Source organism: Phacochoerus africanus, chromosome 5, assembly GCF_016906955.1.
Source record: "Phacochoerus africanus isolate WHEZ1 chromosome 5, ROS_Pafr_v1, whole genome shotgun sequence".
In the NCBI taxonomy this organism is placed as follows: domain Eukaryota; kingdom Metazoa; phylum Chordata; class Mammalia; order Artiodactyla; family Suidae; genus Phacochoerus; species Phacochoerus africanus.
This window is the reverse complement of record NC_062548.1, coordinates 28889507-28915212: the sequence shown is the minus strand read 5'-3', so window position 1 is coordinate 28915212 and position 25706 is coordinate 28889507. Positions and strand designations below refer to the sequence as shown.

At 44.0% G+C, this 25706-nt stretch overlaps 1 protein-coding gene across 1 annotated transcript in view; it reads right to left on the bottom strand.

The window, feature by feature from the left end:
• Positions 1-25706, bottom strand: part of DNAH3 (dynein axonemal heavy chain 3) — a 216575-nt gene that overhangs the window by 125811 nt on the left and 65058 nt on the right. Inside the window, exons 24-36 of the mRNA XM_047780346.1 lie at positions 24340-24476; positions 23263-23464; positions 21720-21812; positions 20093-20203; positions 16733-16847; positions 14142-14340; positions 12752-12860; positions 12445-12558; positions 11150-11326; positions 9595-9686; positions 7331-7550; positions 6171-6305; positions 1842-1953 (exon numbers count right to left, since the gene is read on the bottom strand). Coding sequence (XP_047636302.1) covers positions 1842-1953; positions 6171-6305; positions 7331-7550; positions 9595-9686; positions 11150-11326; positions 12445-12558; positions 12752-12860; positions 14142-14340; positions 16733-16847; positions 20093-20203; positions 21720-21812; positions 23263-23464; positions 24340-24476 — 1816 coding nt within the window. The remainder of the gene's footprint in view (positions 1-1841; positions 1954-6170; positions 6306-7330; positions 7551-9594; positions 9687-11149; positions 11327-12444; positions 12559-12751; positions 12861-14141; positions 14341-16732; positions 16848-20092; positions 20204-21719; positions 21813-23262; positions 23465-24339; positions 24477-25706) is intronic.

Below are 25706 nucleotides of genomic sequence, written 5' to 3'. Positions count from 1 at the left end.
GGCAAATGTGCCAGTCAGATATAAAGAAGTCTGCCTGAGCCTAAAATAACTCAGGCAGTAAAGGAGAGCCATACTATATAATCAGGTCTCTTTATATTCCTGGCTCTCAAGGCTTGAACCTTGGCTTTGAGGAAATAGCAAACAGGTAAAAGATTCTGAGGAGTCCCCACTGTGGCACAGTAGGTTAAAGATCTGGCATTGTCTCTATGGCAGCTTGGATCGCTGCTGAGGCATGGGTTTGATCCCCAATCCAACATACTGTGTTAAGGATCTGGCATTGCTGCAGCTGTGATGTAAGCTGCAGCTGTGGCTCAGATTCAATCTGCAGCCCAGGAATTTCCATAGGCCCTGGGTATGTTCAAAAAAAAAAAAAAAAAAAAGATTTTGAAAAATGATGGTTACTTTTCTTTTCTCTCTCTGAAGGGCTAGCTTATCCCTGAAACCTCCTTTTTAGCTGCTCAATAAGTGTTCCCTGAGAAATGGAGCACCAGGACCCGACAGGAAAATATAGACTGGAGGATGGCACATCATATGTATATAATAACAGAAAATAACCAGAGTTTTACACAATTTTTCAAAGGAAAAACTGGCGTGCCTAGGCGGGGAATGAAATAAAAACCGTTTCTTCGTTTCTGTCTGTCAGGCAAAGACAACAGTGTATCCTCCTTTTCTCTCCATTTAGTTTCCTAAACTACATTCAATGCCAACATTTTTACTTAAGTTTGAAATGCTCAAATTAGTTATTAAGGCCAAATTAGTGCCCCAAACAAAACCCTCAAAAATGCAACAGAAATTCAATCATAATCAACAAATGTTATTAGAAAAAAATGTTAAAACGAAGCATATTGGATGGGATTATGTAAACCAGGCATAGCAAGGCACCTGCTTTGCAAAACCATGGGCTTGTGTTTAATAAAAGAAAAAGACCCCAAACTGTTTCTCTGGCAATAAATGTAGGTTTATTTGTTGAGTAGATACACCATGCTAGGTTATTTACATGCATAATCTCATTTAATTATCACAACATGTCATTTTACAGCTGGGAAAACAGAAGCAAAGATAGGTTTAGTCATTTGCCCAAGATTTGGGTCTGATTTAAAAAGTCTGAGGTTTGGAGTTCCCATCGTGGCACAGTGGAAATGAATCTGACTAGTATCCATGAAGATGCGGGTTTGATCCCTGACCTTGCTCAGGGGGTTGGGGATCCAGCATTGCCGTGAGCTATGCTGTAGGTTGCAGACGTGGCTCGGATCCTTTGTTGCTATGGCTGTGGTGTAGGCCGGCAGCTGTAGCTCTGATTCGACTCCAAGCCTGGGAAATTCCATATGCCGAAGGTGTGGCCCTGAAAAGAAAAAAAAAAAAAGTCTGAGGTTTTATCGTCTGCATTAAATGGAAGGAAGGAAGGGAGGGAGGGATGAGAAAGAGGGGATGGGAGGGAGGAATAAAAGGGAAAGGGGAGGGAAAGAAAGAGAAAGGAAGATGGGATGGAAAGAAAGAGAAAGGAAAAGAAAAGAAATCATGCAATGATCTGCTTTTAGAACAGTTTTGTTTAGGCCAGTGGCAGAAGTTTCTCTCCCACTGGGAAATCTTTGCAAAAGCCACTATTCAGCCTTTGAGACAATTCCCCCAGTCTTAATGATGAACATGAAATCCCCCGTTAGAAGCTCTCCTCCTCCTCCTCTTTATTTTCTGCCTGCAGACCTCGGTGTGCCATGCTTTATTTTTGGCTCTTACATCCTCGTCCAGGGATGGCAAAGCTAATAGACTGGCATCATCTCCATGGAGCCAGTCAATGAGTGGGGAGGCCTTTCCTCCCGGGAAGCCAGGAATTTGAGCTTTACCTTTGTGTAGATCATCCAGAGCTGAAGCCAACACTTTATAAGCACAAGTCTTGCCACCCATGGGGTCTCCGACAATCATATAGCCATGTCTAACCAGCATCATCTCGTAGATCTGGGAGGAGACAGTATGCAAAAAGTTAATCATTGCAAACCTCCCAGAACTGCGAGTTAGAATTTAATGAGTGAGAGCTCGAAAGCAATTTCCACAATAACTTCTATCTGTGATAAGCTGACGTTCTTTTGGATGAATAAGCTATATGTATGCATCTCAGATTATTTATGGGATGGAAACTATTATTTCCTTTGCACCTAATCTATGTGCTAAGCATCAAGAAAATTACTTAAGTTGGGAGTTCCTGTTGTAGCCCAGTGGAAACAAATCTGACTAGTATCCATGAGGACACAGGTTTGATCCCTGGCCTCGCTCAGTGGGTTAAGGATCAGGCGTTGCCATGAGCTGTGGTGTAGGTCACAGACACGGCTCAGATCTGGTGTTGCTGTGGCTCTGACGCAGGCCGGCGGTAACAGGTCCAATTAGAGCCCTAGCCTGTGAACCTCCATATGCCGCAAGCGCAGCCCTAAAAAGACAAAAGACCAAAAAAACAAAAAAAACAAAAAAAAGAAAGAAAATTACCCAAGTTATTTTATTTAATCCATGCAGGCATCAATAACTATCTTTTGTTCTTTCTTTCTTTTTCTTTTGTCTTTTCAGGGCAGCACCCATGGCATATGGAGGTTCCCAGGCTAGGGGTTCAATCAGAGCTGTAGCTGCCAGCCTTTGCCACAGCCACAGCAATGCCAGATCTGACTGAGCCAGTGTCTGTGACCTATACCACAGCTCATGGCCACGGCAGATCCTTAACCCACTGAGTGAAGCCAGGAATTGAACCTGTGTCCTCATGGGTCCTAGTCAGATTTGTTTCCACTGAGCCATAATGGGAACTCCCTTTAAATGTTCTTATTTGCATTTTTTTCTCTGCCTTTTTTTAAGGGCTACACCCATGGCATATGGAAGTTCCAAGGCTAGGGGTGGAATCAGAGCTACAGCTGTCAGCCTACACCACATCCACAGCCAACTCAGGATCCAAGCTGCTTCTGGAATCTACACCACAGCTCATGGCAACAGTGGATCCTTAACTCACTGAACAAGGCCAGGGGTGGAACCTGTGTCCTCATGGATGCTAGTCAGATTCGTTTCCACTGAGCCATGACAGGGACTCCATCATTAACTACTTTCTAAGGGTGGGAACAGTGAGTCCAAGATAGGTTGATGAACTTGCTCAAGTTCGTCATGGTGGAAACAGGATTTGACCACAAGGTTCACTGACTTCAATGCTATTTTACTTGTCATTACACCGTTTCCACTTGCTTTTAAAGAGGAAAAGGGAACAGTAGTCATTTTAGCAAATTGCATTTCTATTGAAAATTTCCTTTCTCAAGGTCTGCATGCTATTTTGATTTGTTTGGAATTCTCAATAGGTGAAAATGTATTTTCTAAGCCAGGTCAATGCTGTAAAATATAAATGACCTTCTATGTAATTTTAGCCCTTACCCTTGAGAATCAACAGCTAAATGAAAGCTCATTTTTTTAAAGTTTTCTAATTGCTTTGTGACATGATAGTTGAAACACAAATGCTATGGTCATTTATATTAATGTGAAGTGTTTTCTCTCTCCTTCTAGACTATGAGTCAGCAAAAGGGAATACATGAAGCTTTTTATTTTAAAGATTAAGTTCTCATTATTTTTTACCTTGGACGTGAGTTACACAGAGAGTCTAAATGAGGACAATGGGGGTGGTTCGGGAAGGGACAAAAGTCAGTGAGCAAACATTTGTTAAGCATGTATTATGTGCCATATTCTGTGCTACGTTCTCTAGACACAGCAGAGGACAAAATAACAAAATCTCTAACCAACAAGTAAGGTTTACATTCAAGTAGACTGGAAAGACATTTCAGATTGAATAAAGATAAGTGGAGCTGACTGTATTAGAAATGAGAGGAGTTCCCGTCGTGGCGCAGTGGTTGACGAATCCGACTAGGAACCATGAGGTTGAGGGTTCGGTCCCTGCCCTTGCTCAGTGGGTTAAGGATCCGGCGTTGCCGTGAGCTGTGGTGTAGGTTGCAGACGCGGCTCGGATCCCGCGTTGCTGTGGCTCTGGCGTAGGCCAGTGGCTACAGCTCCGATTCAACCCCTAGCCTGGGAACCTCCATATGCTGCCAGTGCAGCCCTAAAAAGACAAAAAAAGAAAAAGAAAGAAATGAGAAAAAGGCACTTATGATTCAATAGCCTTCTCGCCTCCCCCTTCACACACCTTTAAATGGAGGTATCAATATACAAAAGGGAAGGTAGCTCCATGTGTCTTGTTTTTGAAAATTGGGACTAAACTATATAAAAGTCCACCTATAGGTTGGCAAATTACTTTGAAATACATAAAGAAGTAATATACATGGAGAGATAGATGGTAGGTGAAAAAGCAAGTATCATAAAATGTTAATTGTAAAATCTAGGTGTTAGGTACTTAGGTATTACCGGTACAGTTATTTAAATTTTTCTGCATGTTTACATCTTTTCATATTGGACATAAAAACTCATGCCACATTAAAAGCAGTCCATCCATAAAAACCCAATGAATAGACTGGGATTCAATACTGGGTTAAATGAATTGTGTCAAAACCAGCACACTGGATGACACAGTAGGGAAAAAATGTTATGCTTAACATAGGCAGTCTAATCTCAGAATCTGGAGACCTGGGTCCTACTTTGACCTTCAATTATAAATAACAGCATGACTTTGGGAAATGATGATGCTTCTAATGTTTGTGAAGATGGTGGGGTAGATAGTGATATAGTAATTGGATACTATACCTAGCACTTCACACACTTGTTATTTCAAAATTACTCTATGGAGAAGGTTTACCATCCATTTCACAGATGAGGAAGCTGGGGCTCAGAATGGTGAACTAACGTGCCTAAAATCTCACAGCTAAAGCTGATGGGGGTAAGGTTTGAAACTAGGTCTAGATGAATCCAAACTGTTTCTCCTCTCTGGATTTCCATGGGGTTTTTTTGTTTGTTTGTTTGTTTGTTTTGTTTGGTTTGCCATTTCTTGGGCCGCTCCTGCGGCACATGGAGATTCCCAGGCTAGGGGTCTAATCGGAGCCGTAGCCACCGGCCTACGACAGAGCCATAGCAACGCGGGATCCAAGCCGTGTCTGCAACCCACACCACAGCTCACGGCAATGAGCTTAACACATTGAGCAAGGGCAGGGACCGAACCCGCAACCTCATGGTTCCTAGTCGGATTCGTTAACCACTGAGCCACGACAGGAACTTCTGGATGCCCGTGTTCTTATGGAGCCAGGACCAGATGACATTTAAGGTCCCTTGAGGTCCTGTCCTGTGATTCTGTAGAAAATGTGCATTGGGGGCTTATTTTATTCAATTTACAGTTTTAGGTTAGTTTTACATGGAAAGTGATCCTAGGAAAGGATCCCTGAAATTTGCATGAAGTTCCTCTAAGGGTCTCCAGGGTCAAAACTCTGAAGACATTTCTCTCACCTACTGGTAATAGTACTATGATTTTCCTTGAGGAACCATCACTTGGTGGTTCAGCCCCCTGACTTGGGTGGCTCTGACTCCGTCTCTATTTCTGGCAGAGGTGGGGTGGTTACCTCTTACCTCTGTAATTGGCTCTGGGATGGTCATGTGACCTTATCTGTACCATTCGAAGCTAATCCTGAGATTTTCACCTGGGACCCTTGGAGAGTTGATGCTCTTTTTTCCTCTGGGCTTGAGCACGGGAATCTAAGACTCAGGCTAGTGGGGGCCCACGGGAGATGGGATTTTCATGCAGAGACAGGCAGAATCCAGAAATGAAGAGCTGATCCCTGATGACATGATCTAAACACCGGTATCCCACTATGTCTGAGGCCAACATATTCCTGGACTTGTCAAGTTAGGTAAGTGAGTAAGTTCCCTTTTGTTGACTAGGGCAGTTTGCATTGGATTTCTATCACTGGGAACCAAAAAGGCCTTGAGTAATTCTAGGCCCAATACCCCAGAAGGTTCTGTTTCATTCCTAAATTTAAAAAAGAAACTCCAAGGAAGATGATCATAGGAAAAATACTGGATGTGAAATGTCAACTCCTGGAAAAGAAAACCGAAGGCACAACAGATTAAGTGTCTTCATCTTTGCCTCTGTCTCTAATCGGGCACCTCTGAGGGCTGCAGTTCAGTTCCCACCTAACATTGTGCTTCCTGTTGAGTCATTTCCTGACCTCGACAAACAGTAAAACAGACACATTCCCACATGGGTACAGGGAACCAACCTGGATAATTTTTCCTATAAACCAGGGCACTGGCTGGAGTTTCATCTTTTTGATGTTCTCATTCAGCACTTCCATAAAAACTTCATAATCTGGCTTTGGAAGAACAACTCCAGGAAACAAATCTGATATAATTCCCTGTTAACCAAAATTCAAGATGTGAAAAGGATGAATTATCATACATTTCTCTAAAATAAGATCTACAGATAGTAGGAATCCTTGGAAAATTCCAAGCCTCACTTTTCCTGTACCAAAAAATCTATCCACAATTATAAGTTCCAATAATATCTGTTAAACATGATTTTCCTTCCCAATCATTTTAAAAGTTAGTAAATATTTAATCAGTCAATGCTATTTTTCAGTCATCATACTAAGAATGAGCAAGACAGTCATGATTTCTATCTTTAAGAGCTTACAGTCTGGGGAGTTCTCATCGTGGCTCAGTGGTTAACGAACCCGACTAGCATCCATCAGGATGTGGGTTCAATCCCTGGCCTCGTTCAGTGGGTTAAGGATCCGGTGTTGCTGTGAACTGTGGTGTAGGTTGCAGACGTGGCTCGGATCCCATGTAGCTGTGGCTGGGATTCAACCCCTAGCCTGGGAACCTCCATATGCTGCAGGTGCAGCCCTAAAAAGACAGAAAAGATAAAAATGAAAAAAAAGAGCTTACAGCCTGGGAGTTCCTTTGTGGTACAGCATGTTGAGGATCTGGTGTTGTCACTGCAGTGGCTTAGATTGTTGCTGTGGTATGGGTTTGATCCCAGGCCCAGGAACTTCCATGCCATGGGCAGAGCCAAAAAAAAAAAAAAAAAAAAAAAGAGCTTACACCCTAGTAAGGAAGAAAGGAAGATAAGAATTAAAATAATTACAAAAGGAAAGTAATTACATTTGATAAAAATAACTACTCACACCCAATAGCAAATATTATCCTATCTTGATAACTATTTTTTATTAAAATCAGGAATGAGGGATATTGCTATTACCATCATTATTCAACACTTGGGGGAGGGTACCCGGCAATAGGGATGCTGATGCTGGCTAGAGAATGGAGAGAGTGTCAAGAGATGTGGAAGAGGATGTAGAGAGAATGCAAAAAAAAATATTTTTCTCATCTTCGGAAATAGGGTCTCAGGGCCTAGTCAAGGTCCCAAACCAAAGTATACCTGAAATAGGGGGACATCTTGAGCCAAGAACTTGGCCAGGTTGACATCAAGCAAGGCCCGGAGCAGCAGGACACTCTCATTCTCCTCCGGATACTTGAGCTTCAGGTTGCCAGCAGCAGTCAGCACAGACTTGACAGCACGCATCCCATAGTCATAGTGATGCTGGGAGGAGAGCTGCTCTGAACACAGGCGGTAGGTTGCAACAATCTTCTGGGCAAGACTGAGAGGGCAAAGACATGGCTGCACGCCCTCCAGAGAGGACCACATCCTGCTTAGCAGACATTCCCAACATGCTTGTGCCCTGTCCCTTCGGAAACCAGGTTTGCCCATGAACTTGATGGAAAAGCCCTGTCATTTGAAGGCATCTTCCTCAAGTTACCATCATGCTAAGGAAGCACCGTAACTCTTTTTCAAAGGTAGGATAAAAACCCAGCAAGCACATACATATGTATAACATGTACTATATATGAAATTATATGTGCATATACCCTTAAGTGTATATATGAATATATGTATGCAGCACACACATATTTGGGACGATTACATCAAAGTATTAACAATGTTAATCCCTGGAGAGTGGGACTAAGGGTCACTGAAGGGACACTCATTTTTGCACTTCTGTAAATGGCAATTTGTTTCAATATCCATGCTTTACTTTTTTAATTTAAGAAAACCAATTCAAAATTTAATATACTCAGCATACACTACATGTATGCTCATGTGCAGTGCCATATCTGATTCTTCCTGGGCACACAGAGGGACCACATCTCCCACCCTCCCACACGGTTAGGGGTGGCCACACCACTGGGTTCCAGCCAGTGGCATGTGAATGAAAGGGAAGTATTCAGCATTGAAGGCTGGTCCATGAAAACCTCCTCCATGAGATCGTCTGTGCTCATGTGTTGTAGTTGTGAGATAAAACTAAGTTGGGCAGTTCCCATCACGGCGCAGTGGTTAACGAATCTGACTAGGAACCATGAGGTTGCAGGTTCGATCCCTGGCCTTGCTCAGTGGGTTAAGGATCTGGCATTGCTGTGAGCTGTGGTGTAGGTTGCAGACGCGGTTTGGATCCTGCATTGCTGTGGCTTTGGCGTAGGCCAGTGGCTACAGCTCCGATTCGACCCCTAGCCTGGGAACCTCCATATGCCGCAGGTGCGGCCCAAGAAATGGCAAAAAAACAACAAAAAAAAAGTAAGTTGGGTCCCTTGGGGAAGAACAACCCTGATCACAAACACCCATTTTGATTTCCAGGGAGAGAAAATTAAACTTTTGCTATGCTAAGCCTTGGAATTTGGAGGTCAGGTTTACCTGAACTAATGTATTAATGATGCACCTTCTCCTTGTGGGGCTCCTTTCTAGCAAAACTGATTCACATTAAAAGCAAAGACTTTGTGCTGCTCACCAGCATCTAGCACAGGGCTGGGCATAAGGCAGGTAGCTCAGTGAAGATCTGCCCATCGAATAAGTAAATACATTGAACACGCAAATCAATGTAACCCAGGTCTCCCATAGAAAAAATAAATTAAACCTCATATGACTGAAGTAGCCTCTTAGCTTAGGAAGGATGGCACGTCCACTGAGAATATCTATGGCCCCTTGCACTAAGAGCAAGGACCTCCAGGCCACAAAGACACTGAGAGTCTTGTAGAGATATCTGCAGTCATAAAAAAATCAATTGATTATGGCCAAGACAGTGTAAAAAGACAAATGTAAAATTTGAAATAGATCAGTAAAAGCTATTTTAATGGGACGAATGAATATTCACAACTCTGAGTGCGTGGAATAAAGACACTGATGCATATGTGTATCTGGGTCTTGAAAAACTGGGTAATACTTGAATGAGAGAAAACCAAGTTGATTGGAGTAAATCAGCGTTATATGGACAACATTGTTAATTCTAAGTTATATTAAAATTTCCTCTTCCGTCTTGAATAAGATTGTTTTTCAGTCTTGCCCTAAACCATTTAGGAATGTGTGTGAGAGTGAAGAGTAGAGACAAGATGAGTGGTGCTTTCTTTACTAGAAGTCCGGGTGTATATCGAGAGTGGAGGCCCCTTCTTGGGAAGCTGGGCCATTTCCCAGTCAGGGATGAGGTCAGGACCCAAACCAGGCCTTTGGGCTTTCACATCAACTTGTGAATAAAAGCCCATTTCTCAAGTTTTCCCGTTTTTTTTCCCCAATGGGCAACTTACCTTGACTACACCCCACAAAACCTGCTCTGCCACTCTTGCTACAGAACCCACTGGAAAGCCAATATAACATACCTTCTTGAGTCCAGAAACCCCATAGAGTAGAGGGAGATTTCTCCAATGAGGGCATAGTCTGGCACCATCATGGCCACTGTCCGAAACAAGGCCTGGAAAAGAAACAGCTATTCAGAAACTAAACATGTACAGAGAGGGGAGGGGATTTAGATGGCAGAGGAGTAGGGCATGAAGCTCACCTCCTTCCCACAAGTACGTCAAAAATACATCTACACGTGGAATGATTCACAAAGAAAATTTACTGAACCCCTGCAAAAGGCCTCTAGATGCTGATAGAGCAGGAAAAACTCCATATAACCGAGTAGGACAAAAGAAAAAAGGAAGTGGGACAGGACCTGTGCCCCTCCCCCTAGGAGGGAGCTGGGAAAGAAGAAAAGTCCCTGCACCCTAGGAAGCACCCCAGCCAGCGGGGAGATCAGCCAGGACAGAGGAGGAACTTCAGAGTCTCAGAGGAGAACACAGCAATTAGTTTGTAACAGTTAAAGTAGAAACAGTCCTGCACCAATAGGCAGTGCTGTGAGCCTGCACTGCTCAGCCCAAGACAACCATCTTCTGGTATGCGGAGGGGCTGTGAACTGAAACTTGGGCTTTGGAGATCAGACTTGGAGAGAACTGGGCTGGCTGTGTGGGAAGAAACTGGGACTGGTGGCACAGAAACAGCCTGAAGGGACCACAGTCTAAGACAACCATATTTGAAGGTGTTAAGCTATAGAAACCTGGACCCGCTGAGAGGCCAGGCATCATTGTTTGGGGGTGCGGGAAGGAAGGGTCAGGATCCACCATTACAGCCTTGTTCCCCGTGCAAGCTCTTAGGCGGCAGAACACTGTCTGTACCAGCTCCAGGAGCAGCAGTGACTTCTGCCTGGCAATGGGGCGGTGGGGTGGGAGGTGTCACAGGAGCAGCGGTGGACATTGCCAGCTACAGGGAGCAGTTGTGTGAGCTGCCCGGCAATGAGAGGGGTCAGGAGAGCTGCTGCTGGTCCCTCTGCTCCAGGAGTGGTCCTGTGAATTGCTGCCACCTCCATCACAGACTCCATCCTTAGCAGCCACCTGGCTCCAGGAGAGGTAGCAAGCCACCGCTGCTCCCAGCACATGCTCTGGGTGCATGTGAGCCACAACCACCAAGAATTTTAGGAACAGACCCCAGCTTCCACGTACACACCTGCTGTCAAGGGAACCACAAACACAGAAAGTTAGAAAATATGAGATGACAAAGAAATATGTTTCAAACAAAGGAATAAGGTAAACATACACAAAAACGGCTAAAGGAAGAGGATACAGGCAATCTACCTGAAAAACAATTCAGAATGACGGTAGGAAAGATGATCCAAGATCCCAGAAAAAGAATGGAGGCACAGACTGAGAAGTTACAAGAAATGTTTACCAGAGAGCTCGAAGATTTAAAGAACAAGCAAAGATGAATAACAATAACTGAAATGAAAAATACACTGGAAGGAATCAACAGCAGGATAATGGTCTCTGAGAGACCCTTGGGTACTTTCAAAAGTTTCTATACGGAAAAGAACACCCAGTATTTACATCCTCTGATGTTTACCTTGAGGTTATCTGGCAGCTCAGCTCTGCCAGCATACCCAGGGTTCATGGTGATGAAGACAGCACAGGTTGGGTTCAGAGAAAGCTCAGTGCCTTCAAAGATGAACATCTTTAGCTTCCGGATAATGGCCTGCTGAATGCTGAGAATCTGCTGAGCTACCACAGACAGCACTTCTACCTGGGTGAGAATGACTGGCTGGTGAGAACTCCTGCCTCTGAAAGCCACCTGCCCCACTCTTCCAGATCCCCCCTTCCCTCAGTGAAGAAAGAACCCAATCTCCTGAGAACACGACCTTCACATTCAAAATTAGGAGCATGATTTTCGAGTTTTGATAAAGGAAAAGAAAATTGGTGTGTCTATGCATGTGTACCTGTGCATGAATGTGTGTGCATGTGTAACTTTCCATACTATTTTATCTCTGTCCCAGCATCCAGCATTGCGCTTGACCCACGGTATGGATTTATTCAGTGTTGATTGGTTCAATGCGCATGTTTACATATCCTAATCTCAGTACCCTACCCAAATAAATCCAACCACCCTCTTTTTTTTATCATTCCGTCAGCATTGGTTATTTTTGGAATGTGGCATTTATGAGGACTTTTTACTTTTATTTGATTTATTTAGTATGCATATATTCATTTATTCATTCAAGCATTCATTCAAATGCTTATGGGTGTCCCCCAGGCTCCAGGAGCTGAGGTTACAATGCCGAGTAAAATAGAATTTTTTACAGTGATGATGTATTGTTCGTATAATCAGAGGAAGATCTTTAATTATTTGTATGAGTCAAAATAAACCGAAAGCCCGTTTCTTTCCTATGCCTTAGGACTGGAGCACTGAGTTCTTATTTTATTCACTTCAGGACTGGAGCACTGAGTTCTTATTTTATTCACTTGATGACTCTTTTGTACAACTACTACACACGTGGCTCAAGTTCCATCTGTTTCACTTAATTTTATTTCCCTTCGCTAGACTGCAAAAGTCTAGAGGACAGAATGACTTCTTGCTCGTCTTTGCATGAAAAACATAAAGAGCATACCACATAAAGCAGCTGCTCAACAAATTTTTGAATGAGCAAGTGAGTGAATGAATATGGTAAGGATGCCTGTGTGTATAAAATAAGCATTTTCTCTCCTCAGGGGCTTTTTTTGTTTGGTTCATTGAGTACTCACTCTGTGCAAGGGGCCTTAGAGGAAACATAAGCCCCTGTCACTGAGGAGCTGAGAGCCTCCCCTTCAAAAAAAAATCCCTTGCTTGTCCAACCCTTCTGTTCAGTAGCCCAGTAGCAAGGTTACCTCGATCCTGTTGAACTCATCAAAGCAGGCCCATGCTCCAGCCTGGGCCAGCCCTTTGAAGAACTTCCCCATGGCTTTGTAATCCAGACCATCGGAGCAGTTGAAGACCACACACTAGAGAGGGGGAGAATGTGGGCACCATTCAGGGTGGGTCCCCTGCCATTGGAATCACCCTGCACAGTGACACAGGGGTGGGGCTCCTCTCTCCCTGTTACTCTAAACTGTCTTGAACTTCATGCCAACTTTCCCAGACAGGGGTTCAGAGAGGGATGGGAAAAGAGGGTGGGGATGGATAGCATTTCCCTACCTGCTTGGCCAAAGCTTTGGCCAGGTCTTTGGTGGTTTCTGTCTTGCCTGTCCCAGCTGGACCCTCTGGCGCTCCCCCAAGGTTCAGCTTCAAAGCCCCCATCAGTGTCCTGAAGTGAATAAAATAAGAACTCAGTGCTCCAGTCCTAAGGCATAGGAAAGAAACGGGCTTTCGGTTTATTTTGACTCATACAAATAATTAAAGATCTTCCTCTGATTATACGAACAATACATCATCACTGTAAAAAATTCTATTTTACTCGGCATTGTAACCTCAGCTCCTGGAGCCTGGGACACACCCATAAGCATTTGAGTGAATGATTGAACGGATAAATGAATATATGCATACCAAATGAATCAAATAAAAGTAAAAAGTCCTCATAAATGCCACATTCCAAAAATAACCAATGCTGACGGAATGATAAAGAAGAAATCTACTTCTCCCACTAGATTATGAACTCAAGTTCAGGACTCATATTTGATTCAGTTCCATATGGCAGGGGCAAGATAAATGCTAGAAATGAATAATGCTGTTAACTGTGGTTCCGTAGTCCCTTACATGAGCCCTATCATTGCAGTTAACACACTATCTTGTAATCACTGGAGTATATCTCTCTTCCCTACCCCACTAGGTCGAGGGTTCCTGGAAGTCATACATGGTGCACAAGAAAGTTCACAAAATGGTCACTGAATAATAAGTGGAATCGATGAAGGAATGGAGAACAGAAATCATAGAATATAGAAAACAAGTGATTGAGAACTTGGAAAGAAAAAAATACTCAAGTACTATCTATATTAAAAAAAATTCCACTGTAAGGAATATATAAAATCAAAGAAAAATATAAACATCACGAAAGTGACAAGTTCACAGAGTCCAGATTTCTAAAGTTATGAATTCCAAGGAACGTGGCAAGCACTTTGCTGAGCACAGGACGGCTGTATCTCCATCAGACTGGGTGGCAGAGCTCAGAGGCTCCTGCCTGCATCCTTCACCTGGTCCCTCTTCTATCTCTCAGCCATGGGATCTTCAGGCACCTTCTTGATTCCCGCCATTGATTGGAGAACTTCCTACTTTCTACTCTGCCACTTTCAAGCACTGTGCCCATTTTCAAGCACTGTGCCACGTTCCAGGATAGGCATCAATGTTCTAACTGTTGGTCTGAATACATTAATTTGCATTAGGACTTTTACTGGATTCTTGTTTCTGGTCTAAGGCCTACTTTCCAACACCCAGCTGTGATACCATGGTCACGAAGGGAAAAATTCTAAAATGAGAATCTGAATATAATCAATAAAGGTAACAAACTCGGGACACTCTAAACCTTCTTCCCCAGGCTTTGCTTTGGGGATTCTCTATTCACCCTTCAGGTCCGGGGAGCCCCAGAGTTTACCTGTAGCAGCGGTCAGTGAGAGGCGTAATCACCAGCCTGGGGGAGTTTCCCAGGTACTCATAGCCGTATAAGGCTTCGGTGGTGATCATCTGCACCCATACATCCTTGGCCTCCCAGTAGTAGCGCAGCTGGGAGATCCACTGGAAATCATTCAGGTCACAGACATTGTCCTCCGACAACTTGGCTACCACATCACGAGCTGTGAGGACACAGACATTGGAAACACATGCTTGCAGAGCCAACAGCATCCTTCCATCTTCACAGATTCCTCCCAAGAGGTCTGAGGATGTCATCAAGGCCACCCCTCACTGTCACAACAATTTTGGATCAACCGCTCTCCTTGCTCACCCCCAAACTTCAGGCAATATTTGTATTTATATACTGTATAAACTTATTTTTGTGTGTCTTTTGTCTATTTAGGGCCACACCACCCATGGCATATGGAGGTTCCCAGGCTAGGGGTGGAATCGGAGCTGTAGCTACTGGCCTAGGCCATAGCCACAGCCATGCGGGATCTGAGCAGCGTCTGGGACCTACACCACAGCTCAGAGCAACACCAGTTCCTTAACCCACTGAGGCCAGGGATCAAACCCGCGTCCTCATGGATCCTAGTCGGGTTCATTAACCACTGAGCCATGATGGGAACTCCTACTATATAAACTTATAGTATTAGCGTCTATTATCATTCCCAAACTCTTAGGAGGCTGACCCAGAGGGCTTTGTTATATGCAGTTACCACAAATGCTGCTGTCTTATCCCCAATGTGACCTTTTGGCCCTGTTCCAGGCCTTTAGGATATTCTAGGAGAATACAATCAGCTTGGCCTGACATAGTTAGCAAGGAAAGGGACCCCATGAATCCATGTTAGAGGCATTCTTTCCAGGGGGGAGGTGGGGTCTGAGAAACCAGCTGGGAGATACGTTTCTAGGTTTTCCCTTTCTCTCATAGATTGTGAGCCAAATTTAATTTTCTTACAATAATTGGCACTCTGAAGTTGAAGAGTGGATATAAGTTTACGAGAATCATTATTTTTTAGGTAACTTATAGGGCAAAAGCTATTGCAGTCTTGGAACTAGTACAGCAGCTTGAGATTAGGATCTCAGAAATATAATTTTGCATAGGGACACCTGTTAAGCCTACCGCTTCTCTGTGAGAGAAATCTTTTTTTTTTTTTTGTCTTTTGTCTTTGTTGTTGTTGTTGTTGTTGTTGTTGCTATTTCTTGGGCCGCTCCCTTGGCATATGGAGGTTCCCAGGCTAGGGGTCCAATCGGAGCTGTAGCCACCGGCCTACGCCAGAGCCACAGCAACGCGGGATCCGAGCCGCGTCTGTAACCTACACCACAGCTCACGGCAACGCCGGATCCTTAACCCACTGAGCAAGGGCAGGGACCGAACCCGCAACCTCATGGTTCCTAGTCGGATTCGTTAACCACCGTGCCACGACGGGAACTCCGAAATCTTTATTACAGTAAAATACAAAACCCTGCAGAGCAGAGTCCTTGAATTTTATACCAATGGCTCTTTCATTCTTCCTCAGGAATTTAATTCTTCTCCAGGTTCTTGGGGTAACCCACAGAGTAGTGGCAGGAGTACCAAGAGGAGAAATCCAAGAGGAAGGTGAATCTCTACATACTGAGTTGGGGATGCCTTTACTATGAAGTATGTGTGTGTGTGCATGCGTGTAAACCCAGCCACTCTGGGGTGCCCTGGGTAGTAGCCAGGCCTGCACATATTACTCCTACCAGCTGGAGGTGTGGCCAGATGCAGATCACATTCTTCCTTCTCTCCTTCATATTTTATGCTATTCTATCCAAATGAAATCAGATTGAAATGAGCATCAACCTTACAGAGAGTAAAATGCATGAAATGCCACTGGGAAGCTGGGTGTGAGCAAAAGAGACACGGTTTCCAGGCAACCAGTTTGGTCCAGCCCTAGTTTCCTTGGTGATGATGGGATGAGGGTGTGGGAGTGGTTTGTTTTATATAAAGACCCTTGTTCTTCCTCCTCCTTTTTTCCTTCTCTTCCTCTCTCTCTACCTCTCTCTCTCTTTTTTTTAAAGGAAGGGCTGGAAAGCATTCTCTCTCACCCACTCCTTCTCTGCATCCCAGCCCATTTCCAGTCTCTTGGGTTTAAATAAAACATAGGTTCAAGTAACAAAAGCGCCTTTGCTACTCACTAGCTCTGTGCCTCTCAGCAAGTTATTTGCCTCTATAAACCTTAGGCTCTTCATCTGTGAAAGGCATATAAAAATGAGACAATGTATGTCAAAGCTTGGCCTCAAGTAAGGATTCAAAAATGTTAGTTACAGTGAGTACAAGGAAATTGTTCCAAGGGGGGAAAATTTTAGAAATGGCTGTGGCCATGACTATCTCAGCAAGAGTGCTGCTGGGATGGGAGGTGTTCTTGGAAATAAGGTTGAGGATGGGAGGGGAAAACATAAGATGGAGAAGCACGGACTCCTCTCCTTACCCCCTCATGCACTCTCTGTTGGAGAAGCCCCTCCCTAATGAGAAAAGCGACCAGAATAATTCCATCCAGAAGGGAGAGCGGCAAGCCTGGCAGTGGGATTACTGGAAACCTCCCTGCTTACCGTGGACATCAATGACCGTGAGGGCCCCGAGGGTGAGTCGAGCCCCACTGCTCAGCTTCCCTCGCACCAGCTGGACAATCTGTGCAATCTGATCATTGCTCTTTTTCAGAAAACCCTGGCAGGAGCACAGGAGGGAACAAATGGTTAAACTGGATTCTCCTCTAATAATCCCTTTCCTCGAATAGACACCATCCGCCACCCCACGGCCCGTGCCAGGTTCTGGATGTCATCCCTTAAGCTCCCTGTCCCTCACCCCGAGTCTTTAACCTCTAGAAGAGGTTCAGATGCATTATGCTAACTGAAAGAAATCAAATTTGAAAGGCTAGATACTTATGCTTGTCTGTTTATAATATTGTGGAAAAGACAAAACTATAGGAACAGAAAAGAGAAGGTAGTTACCAGAGGCTGAGATTAGTGGAAAGGCTGACTACCAAGGGCAAAAGGAAAATTGGGGGCGGGAGGTAGGACTGTTCTGTATCTTGACTCATTACACAAAATGCACACTAAAAGAATGAATTTTACAGTCTTGAAATTAGGCAGGAAACCAGAATTAACAAAAACACCTGAAGCTTCTTCGGATTAGAGTAGACGAAGGAGATGTGAAAATTAAATTTATGTAAACATGGAATCCTGAACCAGGGCAAAAACATGAGCCAGGCTATTGGCTGCATTTAAATGAGTCAATTTCAAAGGTTTATCGATTAGATAACAATATTCTATCAATGTTGATGTCCTGATTTGGATAACTGCACTGTGGTTAAGTAGGATGGTAACTCGTGGGAAATCTGGAGGAAGGGTGTGCGGTCATTCTTTGTACTACTTTTGCAAAATTATTTGTAAGTCTGATATTATTTCAAAATGAAGAGTTAAACAATAAAAATGAATTTTAAAAAAAGTGAGACCACCTGAGGCTCATCTCACCTTCCCCCCTTTCTAGTTATGTGATTCTGGGCAAACAATTTTAACCCTCTGCGTCTCAGTCTGCTGATCTGTCAAATCTAGATAATTACAGCTACTCTTTAAGGGGTTTTGGGGATTAAATGAGATGGGGTACATAAAGCACTTGGCACAATGTCTGCTGTGAATAAGCATCCAGTAAACAGTGGTGTGGCTATTATTATTATTATTATTATTATTTTCCTTTTTTTAAGGGCTGCACCCACAGCATATGGAAGCTCCCAGACTAGGGATCAAATTGGAGCTATAGCTGCCAGCCTAGGTCACCAGCTCACAGCAACACCAATCCTGATAGGTGGGCCAGGGATCAAACCCACATCCTCGTGGATACTAGTTGGATTCGTTTCCACTGTGCCCCAATGGGAACTCCTTATTGTTCTTAATTATAATAGCCTTAGCACATGGCAAAAAGACTCACAAAAAGCCTTTTCAACATGTTCCTATCACCCTGGGTGTGTCTGTAAAGCCCTTAGTGATGGGACTGCTCCCTGCATTTCTCCTAACCACACCCACTCTTCAGCGATTCTGGACCAAAGTGCTGTCAGTTGCTGGAACGTCCTGTGCTTTCCATCATCACACATTTGCACATTCTCTCTCAGGAATACTCTTCCTCCTGTTCTTTGCTGGGCTACTCCCTAGTCATGTTTTATGTCTCCCCATAGACACTGCTTTTCTGGGAATTTTTCCCCCTCTCTTAATTTTCTCCCTCCTCTCCAGGCTTTTGGGATACCTGGACTTTCCTAATCATAGTTCTATAAAAGCGCCTTTTTCTCTCCCCCCATTAGACTATAAGTTCATGAGGACAAGGACCATGACCATCTCATACACCTCTAATTCTCGTTGCTTAGCAGCAAAGTCCCAGTTGCAGATGTCAAACAAATATGTGATAAATGAACAATAGATAGATAGGTGGATGGATGGATGGATGGATGGCAATGCTGTACCAACACCCCTTGAGGATGCCAAGGCACATTATTCAGTGTGCAGGTACCCCAGGGCCCTGGGTGTGTGATGGGAAGCATTCTCCCTATTTTATAGGTAGGAAAACCAGGGCACAGAAATGGAGTTACAAAAGTCAGAATATTGTAGTGTTCCTGAGGTTTGAAAATCTTATACATGAAAGCAGTTTGCAGGTATAATGTGTAATACATAGGAATTAACAGGATATAGTAAAATGTGGACCATGGTCAAATACTAATGTTCTAATTTTAATGTATAGAGCAAAACATAGTACATTAAAATATATTCTGGGAGTTCCCATTGTGGCTCAGCAGTTCACGAACCTGACTAGCATTCTTGAGAACGTGGGTTCAGTCTCTGGCTTTGTTTGGTGGGTTAAGGATCTGGAGTTGCTGAGCTGTGGTGTAGATCAAAGACACAGCGCATATCTTGCATGGCTGTAGCTGTGGCATAGGTTGGTGGTTACAGCTCTGATTGGATCCCCAGCCTGGGAACCTCCATATGCCATGGGTACAGCCCTAAAAAAAAAGACACACACACACACACACACACACATATTCTGGCCCACAGAAATCATCTATAGAGTGAGTAAGAGAAATTCTCATAAGATAATCATGGGAAATTATACCATGGTTAAAAGGTTGGGAATGGAGTTACCTTTCATTCCGCCAATAAATACTTGTGAGCTACTACTATGTGCTCAGCACTGCAATAACCCCCTGAGATAAAACAGTGAGCAAAACAGACATGCCCTCTGCCCTGTGGGGTTTAGAGCCTAGGATCTCAGTACTGAATCATTACTGGCATCTCATTTAACCCTCCCACAGTAGTATGTTGCAGTGCCATGATTCCTTGCATTTTATTGACTAGGAGACTGAGACTCAGGTTAAGCAACTTGCCCATGGTCACACAGCTCACAAGTGAAGGTTCAAATTCTGGGAATATGAGTTCACTGGGAATATGTGTGTCTGGGTCTGAAGATAAGCAGGCCTTGTACATTCTTGGTCTCAAGGGAAAACTGATGGAAAAGCTGGAGGTGGGTTAGTGTTGGACTGGACATGAAGAGCCTCAAGGGGTAAGTGGAAGAAGAAGAGAGATAAACAGGGCCAGGTGGTCTCTTGGCCAGGGAAGATGACAAGGGGCCTCTGTTGTAGAAATTCTGTGGGTTGACACTTGGAAGCAAAGGCTGATAAAAGAGAATTCTGCAGCCTAGAATTTCTGTCTAGGAAGAACTGTGAGACTTCTTGAGCTACAGAACTCCAGGACAGCCCTAATTCCAAATTCTCTGTCCTGCTGTCCCCAAGAGAACCTTGGCTTCTGTGACACCATAGGTTGACTATCTTTGTTATTATTTTTAGAAAACACATCTACTCTAATTATATGTCATTCAAACTCTATCCGAGTCTGAATCTCCCCTACCAGCTTCATGACAGGCTCACTTACCGGTAAGGTCTTTTCAACCAGGGCTTGGGAAACCTCCTGGGTCCAAAAGATGGATGAGACACAGATAACCACCTGGCCGGGCCACTGCAAGACCCACTGATTACGAGGGACCTGGGAAAGTGCAGTGGGGCACATCGCAGGTCAGTTCGTCTTGGGTGATTCACGCTGACTTCCTAAAAACATCCTTCCTAAAAACCTTCCTAAAAATACCCCCAACAAAACCAAAATCCATCCCTAAACTCAGAAGCTGCCAGGCTTGACATGTCTGGGATTTCTGATTTATACCTTCCTCCTTGCATTTTACGAAAAAGAACAAGATCATCACCAACAATCTCATTAAGTTTTTGCCTTTCATGATTTTTTTAGGTTCCCTCCAGGGACTTTACATAGTTATAATCAAGGTGGTATTCAGAAAGTATTCATAACTACTCTTTTTGATACCTACATAATTCGCAGTGCTGCCCACAATTTTCTTAGCCATGGCCCCCCAACTTTTTTTTTACAGTCTTTTTTTAAAATTCCTTTCCATTAGGGTTTATCCCAGGAGGTGGGATATAGCTCCCTGTGCTATACAGTAGGACCTCGTTGTCTCTTCATTCAAAATTTAACAGTTTGCTTCTATCATCCCCAAACTAACTTAAAAAAAAACAGAAACAAAAACAAAAAACCATAGATCTGGAAACCATGACTTCAGGGCCAAATATGGCCATGTCCGTTTTTGTAAATAAAGTTGTACCCTTAACATAGCCCATTGTTGAACCTATTATCTATGGCTGCTTTTGCACCACAAAGGCAAAGATAAATAGCTAATTGAGTATTCTTTTCTTTGATGGAGAAAGTCCCAGGAATGGGGATGGGAGCCTCAAAGAGAAAAGCATCTAAAGTAGAGGAGACTAGGAGTTTCCGTCGCGGCACGGTGGAAACAAATCCAACTAGGAACCATGAGGTTCGATCCCTGGCTTTGCTCAGTGGGTTAAGGACCTGGTGTTTCAGTGAGCTGTGGTGTAGGTCGCAGACATGACTCGGATCCTGAGTTGCTGCGGCTGTGGCGTAGGCCGGCGGCTACAGCTCCGATTCGACCCCCAGCCTGGGAACCTCCATACACTGCGGGTGTGGCCCTAGAAAGACAAAATAAATAAATAAATAAATAAAGTAGAGGAGACTAAGGATCTAGTCTGCCAACATTAACCTTGCCAGGAGCTGGCTAAAGAGTAATTTCGACAGGTTCTTTCTCTTAGGCTTCTGTCATACCCAGGCCCCTATGGCTTTGGAAGCTTAATGAGTTGTGCCCTTCAGAGTATGTCTACTGTTAATGAAAAGCCTGGGGCAGGGGATGCTTAATTGGGAGGAGCTTCAAATAGACCACTGGCCACCGATTTCTTTTACAGAAAAGACTGGCCCATAGCAACCAGAGCATTCTGGTTCACAGGCTACAAAAGTGTCCACTGCTTTATACATTGCCCCACGATTCACAGGGAAAGGAGAAGGAGGCACAGAGGGACCAGGTTCACTCAGCAGGAAAGGGGTGGGTTTTAGTAGAAAACAGAGGGGCTTCCATTTAACCTTCTGCCCAAAGCTTTTGTGAGTGTACCAACACTCTGGCACATGTCCTCCAGTTTTCATTTACCTGTGCATATGCTTCAATCCCAAGTCTAATTACTTCCCTCATACTGGCCAGCATCATTTGTTCCACCTGCTGGAGCCACTTTTCCACCATGCCCTGCAGGTCAAGACAGACAGAGAGGCACCACACAGTTAGCCAGCCAAGCCTAGAGGGAGGGACCATGGGCAGAACACAGCTTTCTCTCTGGACAGGGCTGGAGGGAGGACAAAGGCTTATACCCCTTCATGTCAGTATTCTTTAAGGATTGGTGTTAGACTTACTTACCATATTCCAGAGCGTATGTCTCAAAAAGGGGGCAATGGGGAGTTTATTTTCTTTCTTTTTTTGGGGGGTCTTTTTAGGGCTGCACCCATGGCATATGGAGGTTCCTAGGCTAGGGGTTCAATTGGAGCTATAGCCTCTGGCCTATGCCACAGCCACAGCAATGCCAGATCTGAGCCACATTTGCTAGCTACATCACAGCTCATGGCAACACCAGATCCTTAACCTACTGAGCGAGGCCAGGGATCAAATCGGCAACCTCATGGTTCCTAGTCTGATTCATTAACCACTGAGCCACGACAGGAACTTCCAGGAGTTTCTAACATGCCTTTCTTTCACATCCTTTTCTGAAAGACAACTTTTCAGGAGGCAAATGATACATTCATGTTTCAGTTCATAAAATGAATCGCTCGTTTCTAATTGAACAGTTTTAACTCTTGCAATTATTCCAAACCTTGCTGTGCACTGAACTCATCTGGGGATCCTGAAAAATTACAGATGCCTGACTCCCACTCCCAGACATTCTCATGTAATTGCTATGGGATGCAAACCAGGGGGGGTTGGATTTCCTTATTGCATTACAGGTAATCTGAATGTGCAGCATATTATTCAGTGTTAAAATTTCAGGTAATTCTGCTGACTTCAGGTGCTTGTGAACTAGCCGGTGTCTGGTTTCCAGATGTGATTCCTGGTGGCTGCCACTTACAATGTGCGGGTGGTGAAAATGATCAACAAAACAAGGCCGAGAGTGCTTGTCTACTTTTACTCTAGGGGTTGTACTATTCAGCAGGAGTGGAAGTAGCTGACATTTTACTTACGATATAAGGGCACACACATGAAAAATCTGAGTTAAGTGGCATTAATTCCATTATTGACCTTCACCAGCCCTTGTCCCCACTAGAAGTTGATTAGCTGTCTGACTGACCCGATCCCGTTAAACTGGGCTCTGCTCATGGGGATTTGAACGGCATTAGATGTTTGGATCTGATTCCTGCTACTGCCTCCACATCAAATTTAGTTGAAATCCTTCCACAAATTAGTGTGTCATGTGAACCGCCATATAATCTCCATCTTAGAGATGAGCAAACAGACTCAATCAAAGATTAAACCCTAAAAGTCACCCGTCATTAAGTTGTGGAATTTAAAATGTGCAACTTCCAGGCAGTCTGGAACCAGAGTCCAAATGCTGAACCAACATGTGGTCTGTCTGTCTTTGTTCTGCTCTGTTATGAAGAAAAGAGCCAAAAAAAAAAAAAAAAAAAAGAAAAAGAGTGAGGGGAGTTACTTTGGCTTGAGCTGGGTAGATTTTCTGTTTGAATGGAACGACTTCTTTTTCTGAGCTGATCATGCCCACAATCTCCAGATTGTATGTAAACTCCAGCTTGGCGATTCCTTCAAAGCACTTCTTCAAGTGTGGCTGCACTCGGAGGGGGTCCTTCGTCTCCGACAAGATCTCTAGCAGCTCATCATTGGACAGGAAGAAGAACCTGTTTTGAAGCAAAAGAAGATGTCTGTTGCAATCTCTTCTGACAGCTTCTTTTTCGAACAAGGGGATAATCCCCATCAGGTAGATTACACTCCTGTGAACACCAGCCACTTCTAAGAGTCTTATCTAAGGCCCATTCCCCTTCACCGTAGCTTATGGCAATGCTGGATCCTTAACCCACTGAGCAAAGCCAGGGATTGAACTCACATCCTCACAGATACTCTGTCAGGTTCTTATCCCAATGAGCCACCATGGCACGTCCTGATATCACCTCTTTTCACTTCACTCCTTAGATATTGGTTAGTCCTCCAGCCACCAAGTAGTTATTGAGCTTTTCCTCCCTATTCGGCACTGTAGTGACAGGGTATTAATTTGCATAACAAACTAACCCAAAACTTAGAAACTCAAAATAGCCACTATTTACTTAACTCACAATTCTATGGCTTGGAAAATTGGCCTGAGCTCAGCTGGGTGGTTCTGGTATCATTAGGGGCCATTATTCTATCTATTTTACAGTGGAGAACTTGAGGCTCAAATAGATTTGCTGAAAGTCTCAAGATTAATACACAGAAAATCTGGCGACTCCAACTGAGGCCTGTTTAAACTCCAAAGTCCAGGCTCTCAATCATGATTACTATACCCCTTCAACTGGATATTTGACCAAGCTAGTTCCAATGGCATCCATTCAACCTCGCTCTAAATGGTGACCATGAAGACACATCTCAACCCTGAAAGCTGTTTCTTGGGGACTGGGAAACTTAGAAGGAATATGGAATAGATGTGTATTCCATAGGCCAACTGTCAGTATGGAAAATGTAATTTTACCTATATATGGATCAAGAGGGCAACTTCAAATAAGAGAACCATACTGAATACCTGGGGAAAAACAGTCTCTTCTTCTCTAAGTAATCATTCAGCCCCTTCTGGATGTCCTCCAACAGAAGGTTGGCTTCTTGAAGCCTCTCAGCCATCCGTGGTTGGTCTGCTGCCATCAGAACCCTGGTATCCTTCACCTAGGTTCCATAAAAAAGGTGAGAATCGCCATGGGATTCCTATACTCTGAGAGTGGTTATTGTAATGTGTGTGTGACCGCCCAATGGCTAATGACCTTCCTATCCTGCTAATTGCTTCCTAATCTCTTTCCTAATCCCACAAAGCTGACTGCGCATATAACATGAGCCTCTTCCTCTGCCTGACTGGGCTGAGACCGGGCACCTGAAACCAACCAAGCCAATTATATTTTAACTACTGGGATTTTGGAATTCAGACCATGACATTCTATACTGGTCTGGGCTGGTCCCTGGAATGATGGGGCTTTGCTGCTGTGTGAGGATCATGTGTCATCATGGGACCCAGTGGCAGACCAAGCCAGTTTACAGAGAGAGAGTGAAGAAGACACAGAAAGAGCACCATGTGAATTCCTCAGAGATTTCTGGGTTCTAGGTCCATCTTTGTGAGGCCTGGCTGTACTTTCATTCTCCTTTTTTTTTTTTTTCTCTTTTTCTTTCTCAGCCATACCCACGGCATATGGAATTTCTTGGACCAGGAATCGAATCTGAGTCACAGCTTCGACCTACGCCACAGCTGCAGCAACAAGAGATCTTTAACCTACTGCTCCACAGCAGGAACTCTGGCCTGGGCTGTACTTTCTGCCCTCAGGTCTTTTTCTTTGAGCTGCCCTAAGAGGGCTTCTGTAAGTAAGCAATGAAAGAATCTTATCGACTATACAGTTGGAGGAAGTAGGATATCATGAAAACTGACGCAACTGGTGGGCAATATAAACTTCCATTAGATAAATTCCCTCAAGATAAATGCTTCTTCTTCTTCTTCTTTTTTTTTTTTTTAAAGACAAATGCTCTTAAAGTCAGCCCCCACTTAAGCATACTTGACTTCAAAAAGGAAAAAAGATACCATCTCTCAACAGATGTTCCTGGTTGCTTTGTAAACCCAGTGAACTCATCCTTCAAGGCTTGTTTCCAAAGTCACTCACCTCCTTTGGAGGAGGGCTTCCCTGACACTCCCAGGCAACTAAAAACTGTTTTAAAAATTGTTTGCATATAATTCTTCTTTTTTTTTTTTTTTGGCTTTTTAGGGCCACACCTGCAGCATATGGAGGTTCCTAGGCTGGGGGTTGAATCCTATACCAGAGCCACGGCAGCATGGGATCAGAGCTGTGTCTGCAGCCTACACCACAGCTCACAGCAATGCTGGATCCTTAACTCACTGAGAGAGGCCAGGGACCG